Source organism: Giraffa tippelskirchi, chromosome 6, assembly GCF_054371585.1.
Source record: "Giraffa tippelskirchi isolate mGirTip1 chromosome 6, T2T-mGirTip1v1.2.pri, whole genome shotgun sequence".
In the NCBI taxonomy this organism is placed as follows: Eukaryota; Metazoa; Chordata; class Mammalia; order Artiodactyla; family Giraffidae; genus Giraffa; species Giraffa tippelskirchi.
This window is the reverse complement of record NC_137280.1, coordinates 178,199,253-178,216,181: the sequence shown is the minus strand read 5'-3', so window position 1 is coordinate 178,216,181 and position 16,929 is coordinate 178,199,253. Positions and strand designations below refer to the sequence as shown.

Below are 16,929 nucleotides of genomic sequence, written 5' to 3'. Positions count from 1 at the left end.
CAAAGCTGAGTTTGACTCCTAGGTCTGAATTTTAAATTTAAGTTCTTCTTTAATATAGTTTTACTCTTAAGCCTGATTTTCCTTCTTGCCACCCTTTTCCTGTTAAATCATGAATTTGCATGAAATGAATTACTGGGTGCTGCGAGTGCATTTGTATTTTAATATAAAATTTAATTTTTCTCTTTAGGTTTATGATCTGTGAACATGCCTAACAAATCAGCTGTGATTGGTAAATCTGGAGTAGTATCTTCCTCTTATGAAAAATCAAAGTAAGTTTGAAAGAAAATTTCACATTATTAAAGTAGTAGACCCATATATATTGTAGAATTTAGAAAGTTACAGAAAATTGTGAACAGTAAAATATAATTGCTCATAATTCAAGGTTGTTGTTTGGCCCTTAGGTTGTGTCCCACTGTTTTGTGACCCCATGGACTGTAGCCCATCAGCCTCCTCTGTCCATGGGATTTCCCAGGCAAGAATACTGAAGTGGGTTGCCATTTCCTTCTACAGGGGATATTCCTGACCCAGGAATCAAACCTGCATCAGCAGGCAGATTCTTTACCACTGAGCCACCAGGGAATCCGTCATAGTTAAATAACAAAAAATAAAAATGTTAAGGTTTGCTATTCTATAAATTAATAACTTTGTAATGATTTTTTTGTAAGATCATATATTTCTAAAATTTTGAATTCTATATTTCTTAAACTAAGCCTTTTTCTATAATCATAGTCTTTCAAGTTGCTGTACTAATCCATGAAATGCATAAGAGAAAGTATTCAATAACTACTGAATGATGAAGCATCTTAGTTATTTCTAAGCCCTTTGCTGTGTCAAAGTAAGCCACAGTAGAATATTTTTCTGCATTTCAAAGTATTTCTTTGGGATAGGGTTTCTAAAGTGAAGTAAGTTACTAGACCAAAGTTTGTTAATTTAAAAATGGTTTGGGATTCTAAAAAATTTAAAGGGATTCTTTACTTGTGCCGGGTCTTCATTGCTGCGCTCAGGCTTTCTCTGGTTGCTGCCGGAGGGGCCCCCTTCACGGCAGTGCGTAGCTTCTTTCTGCCTCAGGGGTTTCTCTTGCTGTGGAGCACAGGCCCTGGACTTCATGGGCTTCAGTCACTGCGGCCCATGGGCTAAACTGTCCCAGCTTGTGGGCTTAGAGTACGGGCTCAGTAGCTGTGGCCTGTGGGCTCAGTTGCTGTGCGGCATGTGGAGTCCTCTGGGACCAGGGATCGAACCTGCGTCCCCTGCACTGGCAGGGGGACTCCTGGCCGCTGTAGCACCAAGGAAGTCCAAGAGGTTTGTAAGAACTTAAAAAAGAGCTCAAGACGCATATAATAAAACTTATGTGTTGACATATTTCTGTTTGTTTCAAATAATTTTCTTTAATAAAGAATGCGTACCTGCTAACTAGCTCCAGTCATGTCCAACTTTATGCGACTGTGGACTGTAGCCCGCCAGGCTCCTCTGTCCATGGGATTCTCCAGGCAAGAATAGTGCAGTGGGTTGCCATTCCCTTCTCTAGGGGATCTTCCTGACCCAGGATCAAACCCACATCTCTTACATGTCCTGCACTGGCAGGCAGGTTCTTTCCCACTAGCGCCACGTGGGAAGCCCTAATTAATTAATAAAGAGTAGATAGCAGATAAACCTCTTTGACCACACACATGTCCTTCCAATTATAATTGTGGCATGTATTATTTCCATTGGTTTTTTTCACTTTAACATATAAGAAAATACATAAAATTGTATTTTCCATTCCATTTTCTAAAGTACATACCTAGGGATGGAATTATTGAATATATCAAACAGAACTTGTTAATTCTGTCTTTTTTTTTCTTTCTTTTCTTTTTTAACACCAAAACCATTTTGTACTGGGGTAAAATTGAAGAAAGTAAGAAAACCACTAGACCATTCAGGTATGACCTAAATCAAATCCCTTATGATTATACAGTGGAAGTGAGAAATAGATTTAAGGGACTAGATCTGATAGAGAGAGTGCCTGATGAACTATGGACGGAGGTGTGTGACATTGTACAGGAGACAGGGATCAAGACCATCCCCAGGAAAAGAAATGCAAAACGGCAAAAATGGTTGTCTGAGGAGGACTTACAAATACCTGAGGAAAGTAGAGAAGCTCTAAAGGCAAAGGGGAAAAGGAAAGATATTCCCATCTGAATGCAGAGTTCCAAAGAATAGGAAAGAGAGATCAGAAAGCCTTCCTCAGCGATCAGTGCAAAGAAATAGAGGAAAACAATACAATGGGAAAGACTAGAGATCTCTTCAAAAAAATTAGAGATACCAAGGGAACATTTCATGAAACATGGGCTCAATAAAGGACAGAAATGGTAGGGACCTAACAGAAGCAGATTTTAAGAAGAGGTGGCAAGAATACACAGAAGAACTGTACAAAAAAGATCTTCATGACCCAGATAACCATGATGCCAGACATCTTGGAATGTGAAGTCAAGTGGGCCTTAGGAAGCATCATTACGAACAAAGCTAGTGGAGGTGATGGAATTCCAGTTCAGCTATTTCAAATCCTAAAAGATGATGCTGTGAAAGTGCTGCACTCAATATGCCAGCAAATTCAGAAAACTCAGCAGTGGCCACAGGACTGGAAAAGGTCAGTTTTCATTCCAATCCCAAAGAAAGGCAATGCCAAAGAATACTCAAACTACCGCACAATTGCACTCATCTCACACGCTAGCAAAGTAATGCTCAAAAATTCTCCAAGCCAGGCTTCAACAGCATGTGAACCATGAACTCCCAGATGTTGAATCTGGATTTAGAAAAAGCAGAGGAATCAGAGATCAAATTGCCAACATCCGTTGGATCATCTAAAAAGCAAGAGAGTCCCAGAAAAACATCTGCTTTTATTGACTATGCTAAACCCTTTGGCTGTGTGGATCACAACAAACTGTGGAAAATTCTTCAAGAGATGGGAATACCAGACCACCTTACCTGCCTCTTAAGAAATCTGTATGCTGATCAAGAAGCAACAGTTAGAACTGGACATGGAACAACAGACTGGTTCCAAATCGAGAAAGGAGTATGTCAAGGCTGTCTATTGTCACCCTACTTATTTAACTTTTATGCAGAGTACATCATGAGAAATGCTGGGCTGGAAAAAACACAAGCTAGAATCAAGATTGCCGGAAGAAATATCAATAACCTCAGATATGCAGATGACACCACCCTTATGGCAGAAAGTGAAGAAGAATTAAAGAGCCTCTTGATGAAACTGAAAGAGGAGAGTGAAAAAGTTGGCTTAAAGCTCAACATGCAGAAAACTAAGATTATGGCATCCAGTCCCATCACTTCATGGCAAATAAATGGGGAAATAATGAAAAAAGTGACAGACTGTATTATTTTGGTCTCTAAAATCACTACAGATGGTGACTGCAGCCATGAAATTAAAATACACTTGCTCCTTGGAAGGAAAGTTATGACCAACCTAGATAGCATATTAAAAAGCAGAGATACTGGTTTGCCAACAAAGGTCCATCTAGTCAAGGCTATGGTTTTTCCAGTGGTCATGTATGGATGTGAGTTGGACTGTAAAGAAAGCTGAGCGCCGAAAAATTGATGCTTTTGAACTGTGGTGTTGGACAAGACTCTTGAGAGTCCCTTGGACTGCAAGGAGATCCAACGAGTCCATCGTAAAGGAGATCAGTCCTGGGTGTTCATTGGAAGGACTGATGTTGAAGCTGAAACTCCAATCCTTTGGCCACCTCATGCGAAGAACTGACTCATTGGAAAAGATCCTGATGCTGGGAAAGATTGAAGGCAGGAGGAGAAGGGGACGACAGAGAATGAGATGGTTGGATAGCATCATCGACTTGATGGACATGGATTTGGGTGGACTCCGGGAGTTGGTAATGGACAGGGAGGCCTGGCATGCTGCAATTCATGGGGTTGCAAAGAGTCGGACATGACTGAGCGACTGGACTGAACTGAACTGAGTATATTTTCCTGTTCCTCTGCATGTCTCCCTTTATTTTTTTAGTTGGAATGAGGATGTGATTGCAGCAGTTGGAGCAGACATCTTAGGCCATGAAATAAAAGATGTATGTTGAGAACAGCCGAGTAGCCAGGGGTAAAAAGTCAGAACTTCCATTTCCTTGGAGCAGTCATATCAAGCCTGGATTCCTTATCTTGGTCTGCCACATGAAAGAGAAATAAGGTTCTATCTTGATAAATTTATCATTATTTTGCACTTCTCTAACAGTTAAACTGGTTTCTTTACCCTTGAAATAAATATTTTAAGGTGTTTTTTCAGTTGAATTTTCTAGAACAAAGCCTCTAAGCAGTGCTCCATAGCTTTGGTTGTCATGTCAGCTTTTTCCTATTGCCAGGTGACTCATTTACTGTGCAACTCAACAAGAATTAATTTGTTTTTAGGCCTTGATCCAGTTCGATAAGTAGGGAAGAGTTGGCTATAATGCCAGCATCCTGGGAGATTGTTGTAAAACATAGTGAATCATTTCCTTGCTCATGTACAGTACTGAAATATTGTCATTAATGTTCCTTCACCAACCCCCACTTTGTTCACCCAGACTTGCTGATCCTAGGCCCTAGCATCTCTGTCTCCACTTCAATCAGCTGGTTCTTAGGGTTCTCTGGCAGACATACATCCAAATTATAGAAGGTGAACAAGTGTTGCCATGGTTCTGCTCCATTTCCTTCTTGGAGATTCTTTACCCTTACAATTTTGGTGAGATCTTCCTGAAGAAGGTGTGCCCTTGATTTCATTAAACCATTATTTGTGGCATCAGAGGAAGAATATCTCATTTTCAAAGGAAAAGTCAGATTCATCTTAAACCATGCATATATCAGTCATTGATTTTTGCTTTTCTTTGGCTAACGGAAGAAAAGACAGAGGTAAAGTTTGAAGTTCTTTTCCAAGCAAAGGAATGTAGGCAGAATTTGTCTCTCTGCAGTAGTTAAATATGTCAACTTGAGCATCGTTACCTGTGTGTACTGTGTGTGCGCGCTCAGTCGTGTCTGACTCTCTGTGACCCCATAGACGGCAGCCCACCAGGCTCCACCATCCCTGGGATTCTCCAGGCAAGAACACTGGAGGCGTTGCCATTACCTTCTCCAGTGCATGAAAGGGAAAAGTGAGAGTGAATCTCTCAATCATGTCTGACTCTCTGCGACCCCATGGACGGCAGCCCCCCAGGCTCCCCTGTCCCTGGGGTTCTCCAGGCAGGAGGACTGGAGTGGGTGCCACCGCCTCCTCCAGTTCAGCCTTCAGTTTCTTCTGCACGGCTTTCTGCTCAGAACTCAGTCTGTATTAACAGCCCTCTTGCCCCTCACCTGTTTGCCGTTTTCTTTATTAGTAACTACTAAGGAGGAGGGTTTGCATTTTCAAGGCTTAAGACAGAATTCCATTTGCTGAAACTGAGTCAAACTTTAAGACCTAAAGAAGAACAAGGACTTAATACAAATATAATCACACCATAGATACTTTTAGAAGTGAATCTGAGGGCTATGTTTCCGGCCTCATACCATAAAGCCTCTTGTATATCCGTACTGTGAAGGTGCTGTAATCAGTTACACAGGCATCAGAAATGACCAAGGGTATTTTCAGTGTCTCATTTCAAAAGTCCAGATTCAAGATCAGTGCATCAGAGCTGATAAATTTACGGAGATATTTATAGAATAATTCTAAATATATGCCTATATTCCCAACTCTCTATTTATGTCCTTCAGATTACTAAATCTGTTTCTGAATTCCTTATACATTTAGTTTTATCATATACATACCTGAAAGGGCTAGACAGGGCTAGACCATTCTTTAATTATGCTGGTACTTATGGGTTTTAGGAAGCATCAGCCAGGTTAATTGTTATTCAAAATTTCAGTTCCATTGTTTTCACCTTCCCAAGATACCAAACTTACCAAAAGCATAGCCAGACTGTTGATTTTATTAGCACTATGTTTAAAGCATGTAGTGTTTACTAGTTCTTTGAAATCTAGATTCTGGTTTTGTCCTTTTAAAATTTATTTTTACTTATATATCTGTTTGGCTATGCTGGGTCTGAATTGCATCATGTGGTATCTTTAGTTGCAGCACGCGCATTCTTAGCTGTGGCATGTGGGATCTAGTTACAAGGTCAGGGGTCATCCCCACACCTCCTGCACTGGAAGCCTGAAGTCTTACCCACTGGACCACTGGGGAAGTCCCAGCATACTGTTTTAGCTAGTCAAACTACTCTCTTACAAAATCTCCACTGACTTCCTGAACATTATCTCTAGTGACATTTTCGTTCGCCCTTAGTCTCCATCTCTGCAAGATGGACGTTTTTGACCGTGCTTTTCATCTTCAGCCTATTCTTCTTTGGTATCTCAGGCTAATACTGTTTGTTTGCAACGAAAAGGCACATGTTCAACTTAAGCAAAAGAAAAATGCAGTGAAACAATATCAGGCTGTTTTGTGGAAGGCAAGAGTGGAAGCTATAGCCAGGCCTCATTTATTCATTCACTAATTAGTATGTGTTCTCCAATAGACACTGGAGATAAAATGATCAGCAGATACAGTCTCTGTCTATACTAGGCTATAAACCCAGGGTGTATATGAGAAAATAATCCAACAAACATGGATCAAGTTTACTTTGTTGTCTTGAATGACAAGAAATCTATCTCATGGCTACACATAAACTTTCAGCTCTGACATCAACTAATTAAGTTATTATCTAATTACTTCAAATCCCTGGAGAGGGGGTTTAATTGGCCTGTGCCGTGCTTAGTCGCTCAGTTGTGTCCGACTCTTTGCGACCCAATGGACTACAGCCCGCCAGGCTCCTCTGTTCATGGGGATTCTCCAGGCAAGAACATTGGAGTGGGTTGCCGTGTCCTCCTCCAGGGGATCTTCCCAACCCAAAGATGGAACGTAGGTCTCCTGCATTGTGGGTGGAATTCTTTACTGACTGAGCCACCAGGGAAGCCCAAGAATACTGGAGTGGGTAGCCTATCCCTCCTCCAGGGAACTTCCTGACCCAGGAATCAAACTGGGGTCTCCAGCATTGCAGGCAGATTCTTTACCAGTTAAGCTACTGGGGAAGCCCTTCAGTTGGCCTAGCATGAGTCAAATATCTATTGTGACTCTATGATCTAAGGCCAGGGCAGGGGAAGATGGAGCCAAAGTGCTAATATAGAAGTTGGACCCACTGGCTGAGCAGGGACTGTGAGTAATGAACAATTCTCATAGAGTTTACACCCCAAATTGTATACCTGTTTGAATTCCATTGTACTATTTCCCTGAATCTCCTATCATATTTACCATTCTTTCCCTCTTGCCTCCCACCCGTGGGATTTGTCCAAAGATCTCCCTTGATTCTCTTTTTTCCCCAGTACTCTTCCTCCTGAAATGTCATGGCTTTGAATACATAGGTGAATCTAAAGTCTTTATTTCCAGATCTTATCCACTTCCTAAAGACTGTCTCACAAGTTCATTAGTATTATAGACCTCTCCACTTGGTGTCCCACAGGGGAGAGAATATATGTCCAGAATGGCACAGGTTATTTGCCCAAATGTTCCCATCTAATTTGCTTGATACCAACTGTCTACTGCTAATCATGTTGACTCAGAGCCTTAAGATTATCTCTATGTCCACCCTCAAAATTTCTTTTCTCATGTCTCATTAGTCATTGAGCCCTTTTGATTTAGCTTCCAGCTCATATCTCACAGTCACTTATTTTTCATCATTATTGTTTCCTAGACTGAAGTTCAGATCTTTATTACTTGTTATTTAAATTGTTGAAATAATTGCCCAACTGTTTACCAGTAGCGACTCCTCACTCCAGACCATACAACATAAACTTTCAGTTTAGTCATCCTCAAGCATTGCTATAATCTCGTCACTCTTCTGCTGAATAATCCTCTTGTTTATCAGATAAGACTCAGATAAGTCTCTGTAAAATATAGAATTGGTACCCACTGCAACTAAGAGAATCTAAAATAACAATGACAGAAGTTTGTTTGTCTGAATGTTGTCAGTCTAGAGCGGGTATGGCGGTCTAGAATTTAGGTTCCTTTTAACCAGCTGGTCTGATGCATTAAGACTTACTCTTAGGGGCCTTTCATGTTCTATCATGGCTGCTGAGGCTCCAGTGATCACAGTTGTGCTTCATGCAGCCAGAATAGAGGAAAGGCAGAAGAAGGGTTTGTATGCATTTTCAAGAGGCTTCCCAGAACGGATTTTTACTGGCTGAAACCTAGATATACGTGTATGTCAAACTTCACAAAAGAGAATAGACATTGATGTAGGTAGCTGTAAGTCTGCACAGACTCCCATTCAATGTCATTTATATTTGTCTCAACCTAACATTTCCATCTTTATTACCTATCTTGATTTTAAGCATTCTGTCTCTCTATGCTAGGTTCAAAGCATTCTTTTTTGTTTCTACTTGTGTTAGGGTAAACTTGAAGTAACTATAAAAAGAAGTCTCTAATTTCAGAGGCTCGAGTCTGATAGAAGTGTTTTTATCTGACATATGAACCAGTGGGTCTAGGCTGACTGGATAACTCTGCTTTTAGGGTCAATGAGAAACTCAGGACCCTCATTGTCTCACAGTTGGATTCGTCTTCCTAATCAAAGCCAGTCAGCACCGTTTTTGTCTTCTAGTCCACTGGAAGGGAGAAAGTGGTTTATTCTAGGGAAAGTGGCCTGTCTTCAAGTTAGAGGTGACCTGAAATTTGCATATGTTGTGTCTGCTCGCCACCTCCTGGTTTGGTCCTGTGGCCGTACCCAGCTGCCAGAAAGTCTGGGGATATAGGTGCTGGCCGGCCATCTGAGTGGGAGGGGCACAGACAAGGTTTGAAAAGACAACTCCCACTGTGTCACATCCCGGCACCCGTCTGCACATCGAGGGGGCCCAAGTGCCATTTCTGCAAAGAAGCTCATTTTGAACATTTAACCAAAAACCATGATTCTTATAACTAATAGTTATCCAGAGCTGAATCCGTGCAGGAACCAGACAGTGTGTTCCAAACGCTTTCCAAAATTCTACCAGTTTTGTCCTCATTTCCACAGATGGAAAATTATAGCTCACACGGATTAAATGATTAAGCAAAGATTATGTCAACAAGGGGTATTGGAATCATGATCTGTACTTCTGAGCTCCACTCAGGATTGTATCTCCTCCGCCCCCCACCCCCAACCACAGCATCTCCTTTATGTTGCATCGTTTGTGATTTGTCTCAGTTCCTTCCTGGATTGTGAGCTCTTGAGGCCAGGCCTGATTCTTCTCTTAGCCCTCACCATGTCTAGCAGAATATCTTGTATGTGAGAGGCTTTCATTAAATGTTTACTGAACAAATGAATTGTCAGCTTAAAAAAGCTCTAAATTCACAGATAATGTAAATAAAGAGTCATTTGGATTGGATATCCATGCAGTCTGAAGACTTCAGCATGTTTCTTTTATGTGAAAATTGGCATGATGACCTTACTCACTACCTGTTCCACAGGACTGCATTTATACAGTTACAGTCAATTACATTTGTCTTTGTGAAATCCTTTGATGTTTTGAAGAAATTGGAATGTATGAAACTAGGATGTATTTTCCTTTAAAATGCCCCTATTTGCTTTATCAAGTTTTCTTTTGCTTCTTATCATGGGTTGTTCCTATCATTAAATAAGCATTCATTTGTATAACAACCTCTATTTGTAACGGGAAAAGAAATAGTTAAAACAGTTGTATTTATTTCCCATTAAATATTTATTGACATGAGCTGTTGGAGACCAATTAAAGTACTCAATATCTGTATAGAAAGCTGGGAAGCATTAGCTTTCCATATTTTTAATGATTCATTACAGGCCACAGCCATATTGAAAAATAATTGATAAAACTAAAATTATTTAAAAGTATAATCTAAGCATAGAAATTGAATTGGATATTTTCATCCTGAGGCTTTACTCTGCTTTAGAAATAAAATTATAAAAATGCATTTTCCTCAGAGCCTATATAAAAGGTGAGATAAATATCTAATTTCAAAAAATATATTTTTAACTTGTATTTGAAACCCTGGGATACTGTCTATGTGTGTGTCTGTGGTTCTGTGGTTGTTGGTAGGGAAATCTGCTTAAATGAGATGGTTTAATTTGAGTTTCCCTATTTTATGATGTTAACTGTGGTCTCACAGAGTTATGGATTTCTTCTCTTGTCAGTTACCTGTTTAAGACTTCTGTTTCTATTGCTTGGGAGTTGCTTTTGTATTCTGGTTATATTATGGATATGAGCCCTTTGTCAGTTACATGTCTTGACAATATGTTCTATCATTTGAAGTTTCGCCTTTTAATTCTCTTATGATGTCTATATAGGTATGCTTACAAGTAGAGGTGGTAATCAAATATTTAACTATTGAAAATAGTGTGGAGATTGATAACTCAGAATAGTGTGCACCTACTAAATACCAGGCTATGTACAAGAATTTTAAGAAATTACAGCATAAGTTAGCGGGAAGGAATGGGAATTTGTCAAAGACACTGTTATTTTTTGTGCACGTCCATGCTACTGTATATTAGGGTCACTTGAACTTGAGTAATGTCTGAAAAATTTAATGAAGAAAACATGCTGCAGTGCTAATTACATGGTTCTATTTGTTAAAAAGAGTTCACGTAGGTTGGTTTGTAAGCAATGATCTTGGCTGTTTCTGATGGGTAGAATTGGAGACAGTAGTGTTGGGAGGCCCCCCTGAATGTTTGGTTTGTTATAAACAGCAGTGTTGCATTAGTACTTTTAAAAAATCTAATTTCTAATGAAATTTAGAAAAATTTAAATGGATAAAGGGACTATCTTATTTTTATTCCCATACCCCTCTGTACAAAGGGGAAGATTAGAGCTATTTTGGACTCTTCATGCAGAGTAGGTCCATGTTGATCAAAGACATGTCATCCCAGATGACTGTTGAGAGTTTATAGCCAACATTTACCATATCCATCAAAGCACGTATTTCCAAGAGCAAGAGAACAGGAAGTCAAGAATGAAGTTATTCATTTCAGATGCCCAATTCTAGCAGACTTTTTGAGTTCTAACACCTCAACTCTTCCACTATTTTACTATATGCTCCTTGAGGGCAAGGTTGTTTGTTGGTTTCATCATGTACCCTAGTTCCAAGGTTAGTGCTTGAAACATAGAGATAGTGAATGGTTGCTAATTGACTGAATAAAGACATATTTTAGGGTGGTAGTTAAAGAGCTTGTCATTTCTTTAATTGTTCTTCACTGGGTTATCTATTTGGTTCTAGTCTGTAGAGCACCATGCTTTTATCTCTGCTTATCCTGTGATTGTGCAACACTGTGATTACTTTTACATACATCTGACTTCCCAATAGGAGTGTGAGTCACTCAGGGGCAAAATCTGATTTTTATTCATGTTTTTTTTCTATATCCCACAGAGGAATTAATTCAGTAAATTATAAATATAGTAAGTTGTTGAAAAATTGTGTTTTATTCTCTCAGATCAGTCCTTTTAATAGTATGACTCCAACAATTATTTTATCACACAAGCAACTCATTGATTCAGCTATCCATTTTCTATTCCTCTGATATCACTTTGATCCCATGCTGTTTTAAACTCGGTGGTACTTCATTGTAATCACTTTATTCATTCTCGTGCATACAGCCTCAACTTTCCTCACTTCTCTTTAAAATACTTGTCTACTCTCTCTGCACCTTACCCATGGGGTGCTTTCCATTCACAAGACTTTAAGTACCTTTTGTGTGCTAAAGACTCAAAATTTATATATTTAGCCTGAACCTTTCCTCCAAGTTCAGACTCCTGTATCTAACTGCTTACTCTGCATCTTCGTTTGGACGGCCGTGGTCATCTCCAAACATGCCCAGTGCTGAACTTATTCTCTCCCTCACCCAAATCTGTTCCTCTAGCAACCTTTCCCATCTTGGTAAATAGCAGTTCCATCCTTTCAGTTACTCGGTTCAGTCATGACTCCTTTTATTCTTCCTTTTATGTCCATTTCTAACTCACTGGGCAGTCTGGTTGGAGTTCATGTCAACATATACCCATTGTCTGGACTCTTCCCTTAATCATTTTCTCTAATTCTGATCCGAGCCAACGTGCCTCTCACCTGCGTTCCTGTGTGCTCTCACCCTTGCTACCTGCCCAGCCCAGCTCTCAGCACAGCGTCTGGAGGAGCCGGTTCAGACACAGGCTGGGTTATGCCGCTCCTCTCATCAAAACCCTGCAGAAGCTTCCCGTCTCATCCAGAGTGAATGTGGCTCACTGTCACCTCTCTGACCTGATTACATGCATCTTTTCTCTCCTGCCTACTTTACTCCAGCCATGTTAGACTGATTCCACTTTCTTGGAGGGAATAATGTTTTAGCTTAAATTGAACCAACACTGAAATATGTGAGGAGATAAATCAGTTTTCAGCATAATGAAGTGATGCTGGATTTTACCTATAAAGAAGACATATACCAGTATGACTTCTGGCAACTATGACACAGGATTTTCTTTTTCAAGGGGCTACGATTTCTTTGATACCATGAGATTTATGTTTCTCAACCAAGAGTATGATAAGATTAATCTAGGAGGCCTGGATATATATATATTATATGTTACATATATCTACATATATATATTATTTCACTGATTTTTTTTTTGTGTGAAACTTTCTCATTAAGGTAATTTTTAAGGAAATAGATAACACTTAGTCACTGGAAGTTGGATTAATTGAAATTTGGAAGTCATAGCCGTAATTACTGTTTTTTTCTTTTTTTTGGTTTAGGCCACCATTTTCAATCACAAAAGAATTCATCTTGAGATTCAATCAAACAAAAAATCCAAAAGAGGAGGAAGAACTATTGGACATAGCTAGAAAAAACATTATCAAATGTAAGGTAATGGCTGGTTGATTACTTAGTATGTGAACTTTTTCTTCCAGTTGGTGGATGATTACATGTTCTAAAATATTGAAAGAAAAAATAAGGATACATATTTCTTTGGTTATAAATAGACATAGTTAAAAATACTAAATGTAAATTAAAGTTAAAGCTTATGACCAAATTATTCAATATCAAATGGCTTTTGGATGAAAATAATTCATAAATTATTGGGGAATACAGCTGTTGACAGTAGTCCAAGAGTCCACATCAAAGTATCAAAGGCTGGTAAATAAATATTTATTCATGAAAATTCTACATTTTACTGAAAAAATGTTAACAAACATGTCTTGTTTTTTTTTTAAAAAAAAGGACAGAAAGGCCTTCTAAACATACATGCAGAGTACATGTAGAGTACTGTTCTGCACTATACATGCAGAGTACTGTTCTTTCTCTGTAACAGACTATTCACCTAACCTGTTAAATATATTCTTTAAGAATATATCATTGATTCACAAATTTTAAAATAATATAAAAACAGAATAGAAGGTAAAGGTTTTACCTTTTCTTAATTATATACCATTTAAGTTTTGACAGAGAAATGATATACACATAATTTTGCTATAATACTAAATGATTGGTGAAATAAAAACCACACAAAACAAATGGATAAATTAAGCCATCTTTTTTGGTGGCAGTTATTTTCCAGTATTTTACTCATGGTTGACCATATATTTAAAGAAATTTTTTTTTAAATCCATGAACAATGTTGATTAAAAAAAGAATTCAACATCCATTCATGATTAAAACTCTCACCAAAGTGGGTATGGAGGGAGCATATGTTAACATATTATAAAGCCATTTATGATAACCCACTGGTGGCTCAGACAGTAAAGAATCTGCCTGCAATGTGAGAGACCTGGGCTCGATCCCTGGATTGGGAAGATCCCCTGGAGATGGGAACAGCTACCCGCTATAGTATTCTGGCCTGGAGAATCCCCATGAACAGAGGAGCCTGGCAGGCTACAGTCCATGTGGTTGCAAAGAGTCAGACAGGACTAAGCGACTTTCACGTTTCACTTTCACAGTCAGTGTAATACTCAGTGGTGAAAAACTGAAAGCCTTATTGCTAAATTCTGGAACACAACAAGGTTGTCCACTCTTACCACTTCTATTCAGCATAGTGTTGGAAGTCCTAGCCATTGCAATCAGACAAGAAAAGGAAGTAAAAGGTATCCAAATTGGAAGAGAAGAGATAATATTATCATTGTGTGCAGATTACCTGATACTCTATACAGAAAACCTTAAAGCCACCACACAAAAACTATTAGAATGGATAAATGAATTCAGCAAGGTAGTAGAATACAAGATTAATATATAGAAATCTGTTACCTTTTTTTACACTAACAAGGAGATATCAGAAAGAGAAAGCAAAAGAAAAAAAGCAAAGTGATTTAAAATTGTGTAAAAAAAAAAAATACCCTAGGAATAAACATGACCTAGGTGATGAAAGACTTGCATGCTGAAAAGTATAAAACATTGGTAAAGGAAATTGAAGATTATTCAAAGAAATGGAAAAGTATCCAATGCTTTGGTTTAGAAGAATTAGTATTTGTAAAACAGCCATACTACCCAAAGCAATATACAGATATAAAGCAATCCCTATCAAATTACTCATGACATTTTTCACAGAGTTAGAACTAAATCCTGAAATTGATATGGAACCACAAAAGACCCAGAATTGCCAAAGTAATCCTGAGGAAAAAAGAACAAAGCTAGAGGTATAACCCTTGCAGACTTGAGACACTACTACAAAGCTACAGTAATCAAAACAGTGTGTTATCTGCAAAACAGACATATGGATCAGTGGAATAGAAGAGACAACCCAGAAGTAAATCCACACACCTACAGTTAATCTTCGACAAAGGAGGCAATAATATACAATGGACAGTCTTTTCAGCAAGTGTGATGGAAATACTTGGCAACCACATGTAAATTAACAAAGTTAGAACATACCCTCACACCATAAACAAAAGTAAACTCAAAATGACTTAAATATAAGACATGAAAGACTTAACTATAAGACATGACACCACAAAATCCCTGGGAGAGAACATAGACAAAACATTCTCCGAAATAAATTGTACCAGTATTTTCTTGGGTTAGTTTCCCAAGGCAATAGAAAGAAAAACAGAAATAAACAAATGGGACCTAAGCAAACCTAAAAACTTTTGCACAGCAAAGGAAACCATTCATAAAATGAAAAGATAACTTACAGACTGGGATAAAATATTTGCAAGTGATGTAACTGACAAGGGATTAATTTCCAAAATATACAAACAGCTCATGAAGCTCAATATTAACAAAACAAAACAAAACACCAAAAAAACCCAAAGAACCTAATCAAAAAATGGGCAGGGATCTAACTAGACTTTTCTTCAAAGAAGACATACAAATGACCAACAGGCACATGAAAAGATGCTCAACATCACTAATTGTTAGAGAAATGCAAATCCACACCATGATGAGGTATCACCTCACGCTGGTCAGAATGATCTTCATCAAAAAGTCTACAAATGCAGGAGAGAGAGTGGAAGAAAATGAACCCTCATACACTGTTGGTAGGAATTAAATTGGTGCAACCCCTGTGAAAAACAGTATGGAGTTTCCTTAAAAACTTAAAATAGAGTTACCATATGATCCAGCAATTCCACTCCTGGGCGTATATCTGGAAAAGATGAAAAGTCTAATTAAAAAAGATATATGCCCTCCAATGTTCATAGCAGCTCTATTTACAAAACATGGAAGCAACCTAAGTGTCCACTGACAGATGAGTGGACAAAGAAGGTGTGATATATTTGTGTACATACATATATGTATATACATACTTGTGTGGGTGTATATATATGTTGCTAAGTCGCTTCAGTTGTGTCCGACTCTTTGCAACACTGTGCACTGTGGCCTGCCAGGCTCCTCTGTCCAAGGGATTCTCCAGGCAAGAATACTGGAGTGGGTTGCCATGCCCTCCTCCAGGGGATCTTCCAGACCTAGGGATCGAAACTGTGTCTCTTACATCTCCTGCATTGGCAGGCAGATTCTTTACCACTAGTGCCACCTGGGAAGCCCCAAACTGTGGTACATCCATACAATAGAATATTACCAGTGATTTAAAAAAGAGCTATCAAGTTATCTTCCTCCATGAAGAATCATGGAGGAAACTTAGACACATATTGCTAAGTGATAGAAGCCAGTCTGAAAGGTTTGATGCTGCCTAATTCCACCAAACAGTGGTTTAGAAAAGGCTCATGGGGAAAGGCTCATGGTTTTTATGTAGACAGTAAAAAGATCTGAGGTTGCCAATGCTTGCATCAGAAGTGAGCCCTAAGGTAAAGGATGAACTTCAGTTAATGGCAATGTATCAGTATTTGCCCATCAAGTATAACAAATGCACCTTACTAAAACAAGCTGTTGGTAATATGGGAAACTGTGGTTGTGCTGGAATGAGGGGATACATGAGAACACTGTACTTTCTGCTCAGGTATCTCTGTAAGCATTAAAACTACCCTGCTAATTCCAAACAATAAACTCAGAACAAAAGGTGCTCAACACATTTAGGGGCATTTTGAATTTGTTTCTTAGTTTGATTAAACCTGCTGTGCCTGCTTTCCCCCGCCCACTTCTTGTTCTGTTCTGCTTTTCTGTTAATGTTTACAAAAATGTAACCTATATAAAGAGGAGTAACCCAAGGCGCCTTCCAGAGTGATTCCTTTTTGCATATGAAGGTCAAGTATTCTTCACAGAAAGTGGGAAAATATTTCCTTCAGTTATTAATCCAGTTAAAAATAATGAGTGCTAAACTAAAATTACCAACCAAAATACCAAAGATGAGCAAGACAAACGTCCCCAACTTTTTCCATGAGAAGAAATCCTCTCTGCTCATTTTAAGAGAAAAAGAGTCCTGGGAACACAAAAATCAAACACATTGATGTACGGAACCAACTATACCAAATGCGTTTGTAATGTCAGGAACACATACTGCAAGTAAAACAGTGATAATATTGAGAGCTAGGGTGATCGA

General features: G+C 38.7%; 1 protein-coding gene across 23 annotated transcripts in view; it reads left to right on the top strand.

Moving 5' to 3' along the window:
- TMEM232 (transmembrane protein 232) overlaps positions 1 to 16,929 on the top strand; it is a 283,645-nt gene that overhangs the window by 20,939 nt on the left and 245,777 nt on the right. For all 23 annotated transcript variants that reach the window (XR_014058093.1, XM_081505367.1, XM_081505386.1 and 20 more), the window contains 2 exons: positions 188 to 269; positions 12,758 to 12,869. Coding sequence is in view for 22 of the 23 variants with exons in the window: in XM_081505367.1 (XP_081361493.1) it covers positions 205 to 269; positions 12,758 to 12,869 (177 nt within the window). In the remaining variant the exon portion in view is untranslated. The remainder of the gene's footprint in view (positions 1 to 187; positions 270 to 12,757; positions 12,870 to 16,929) is intronic.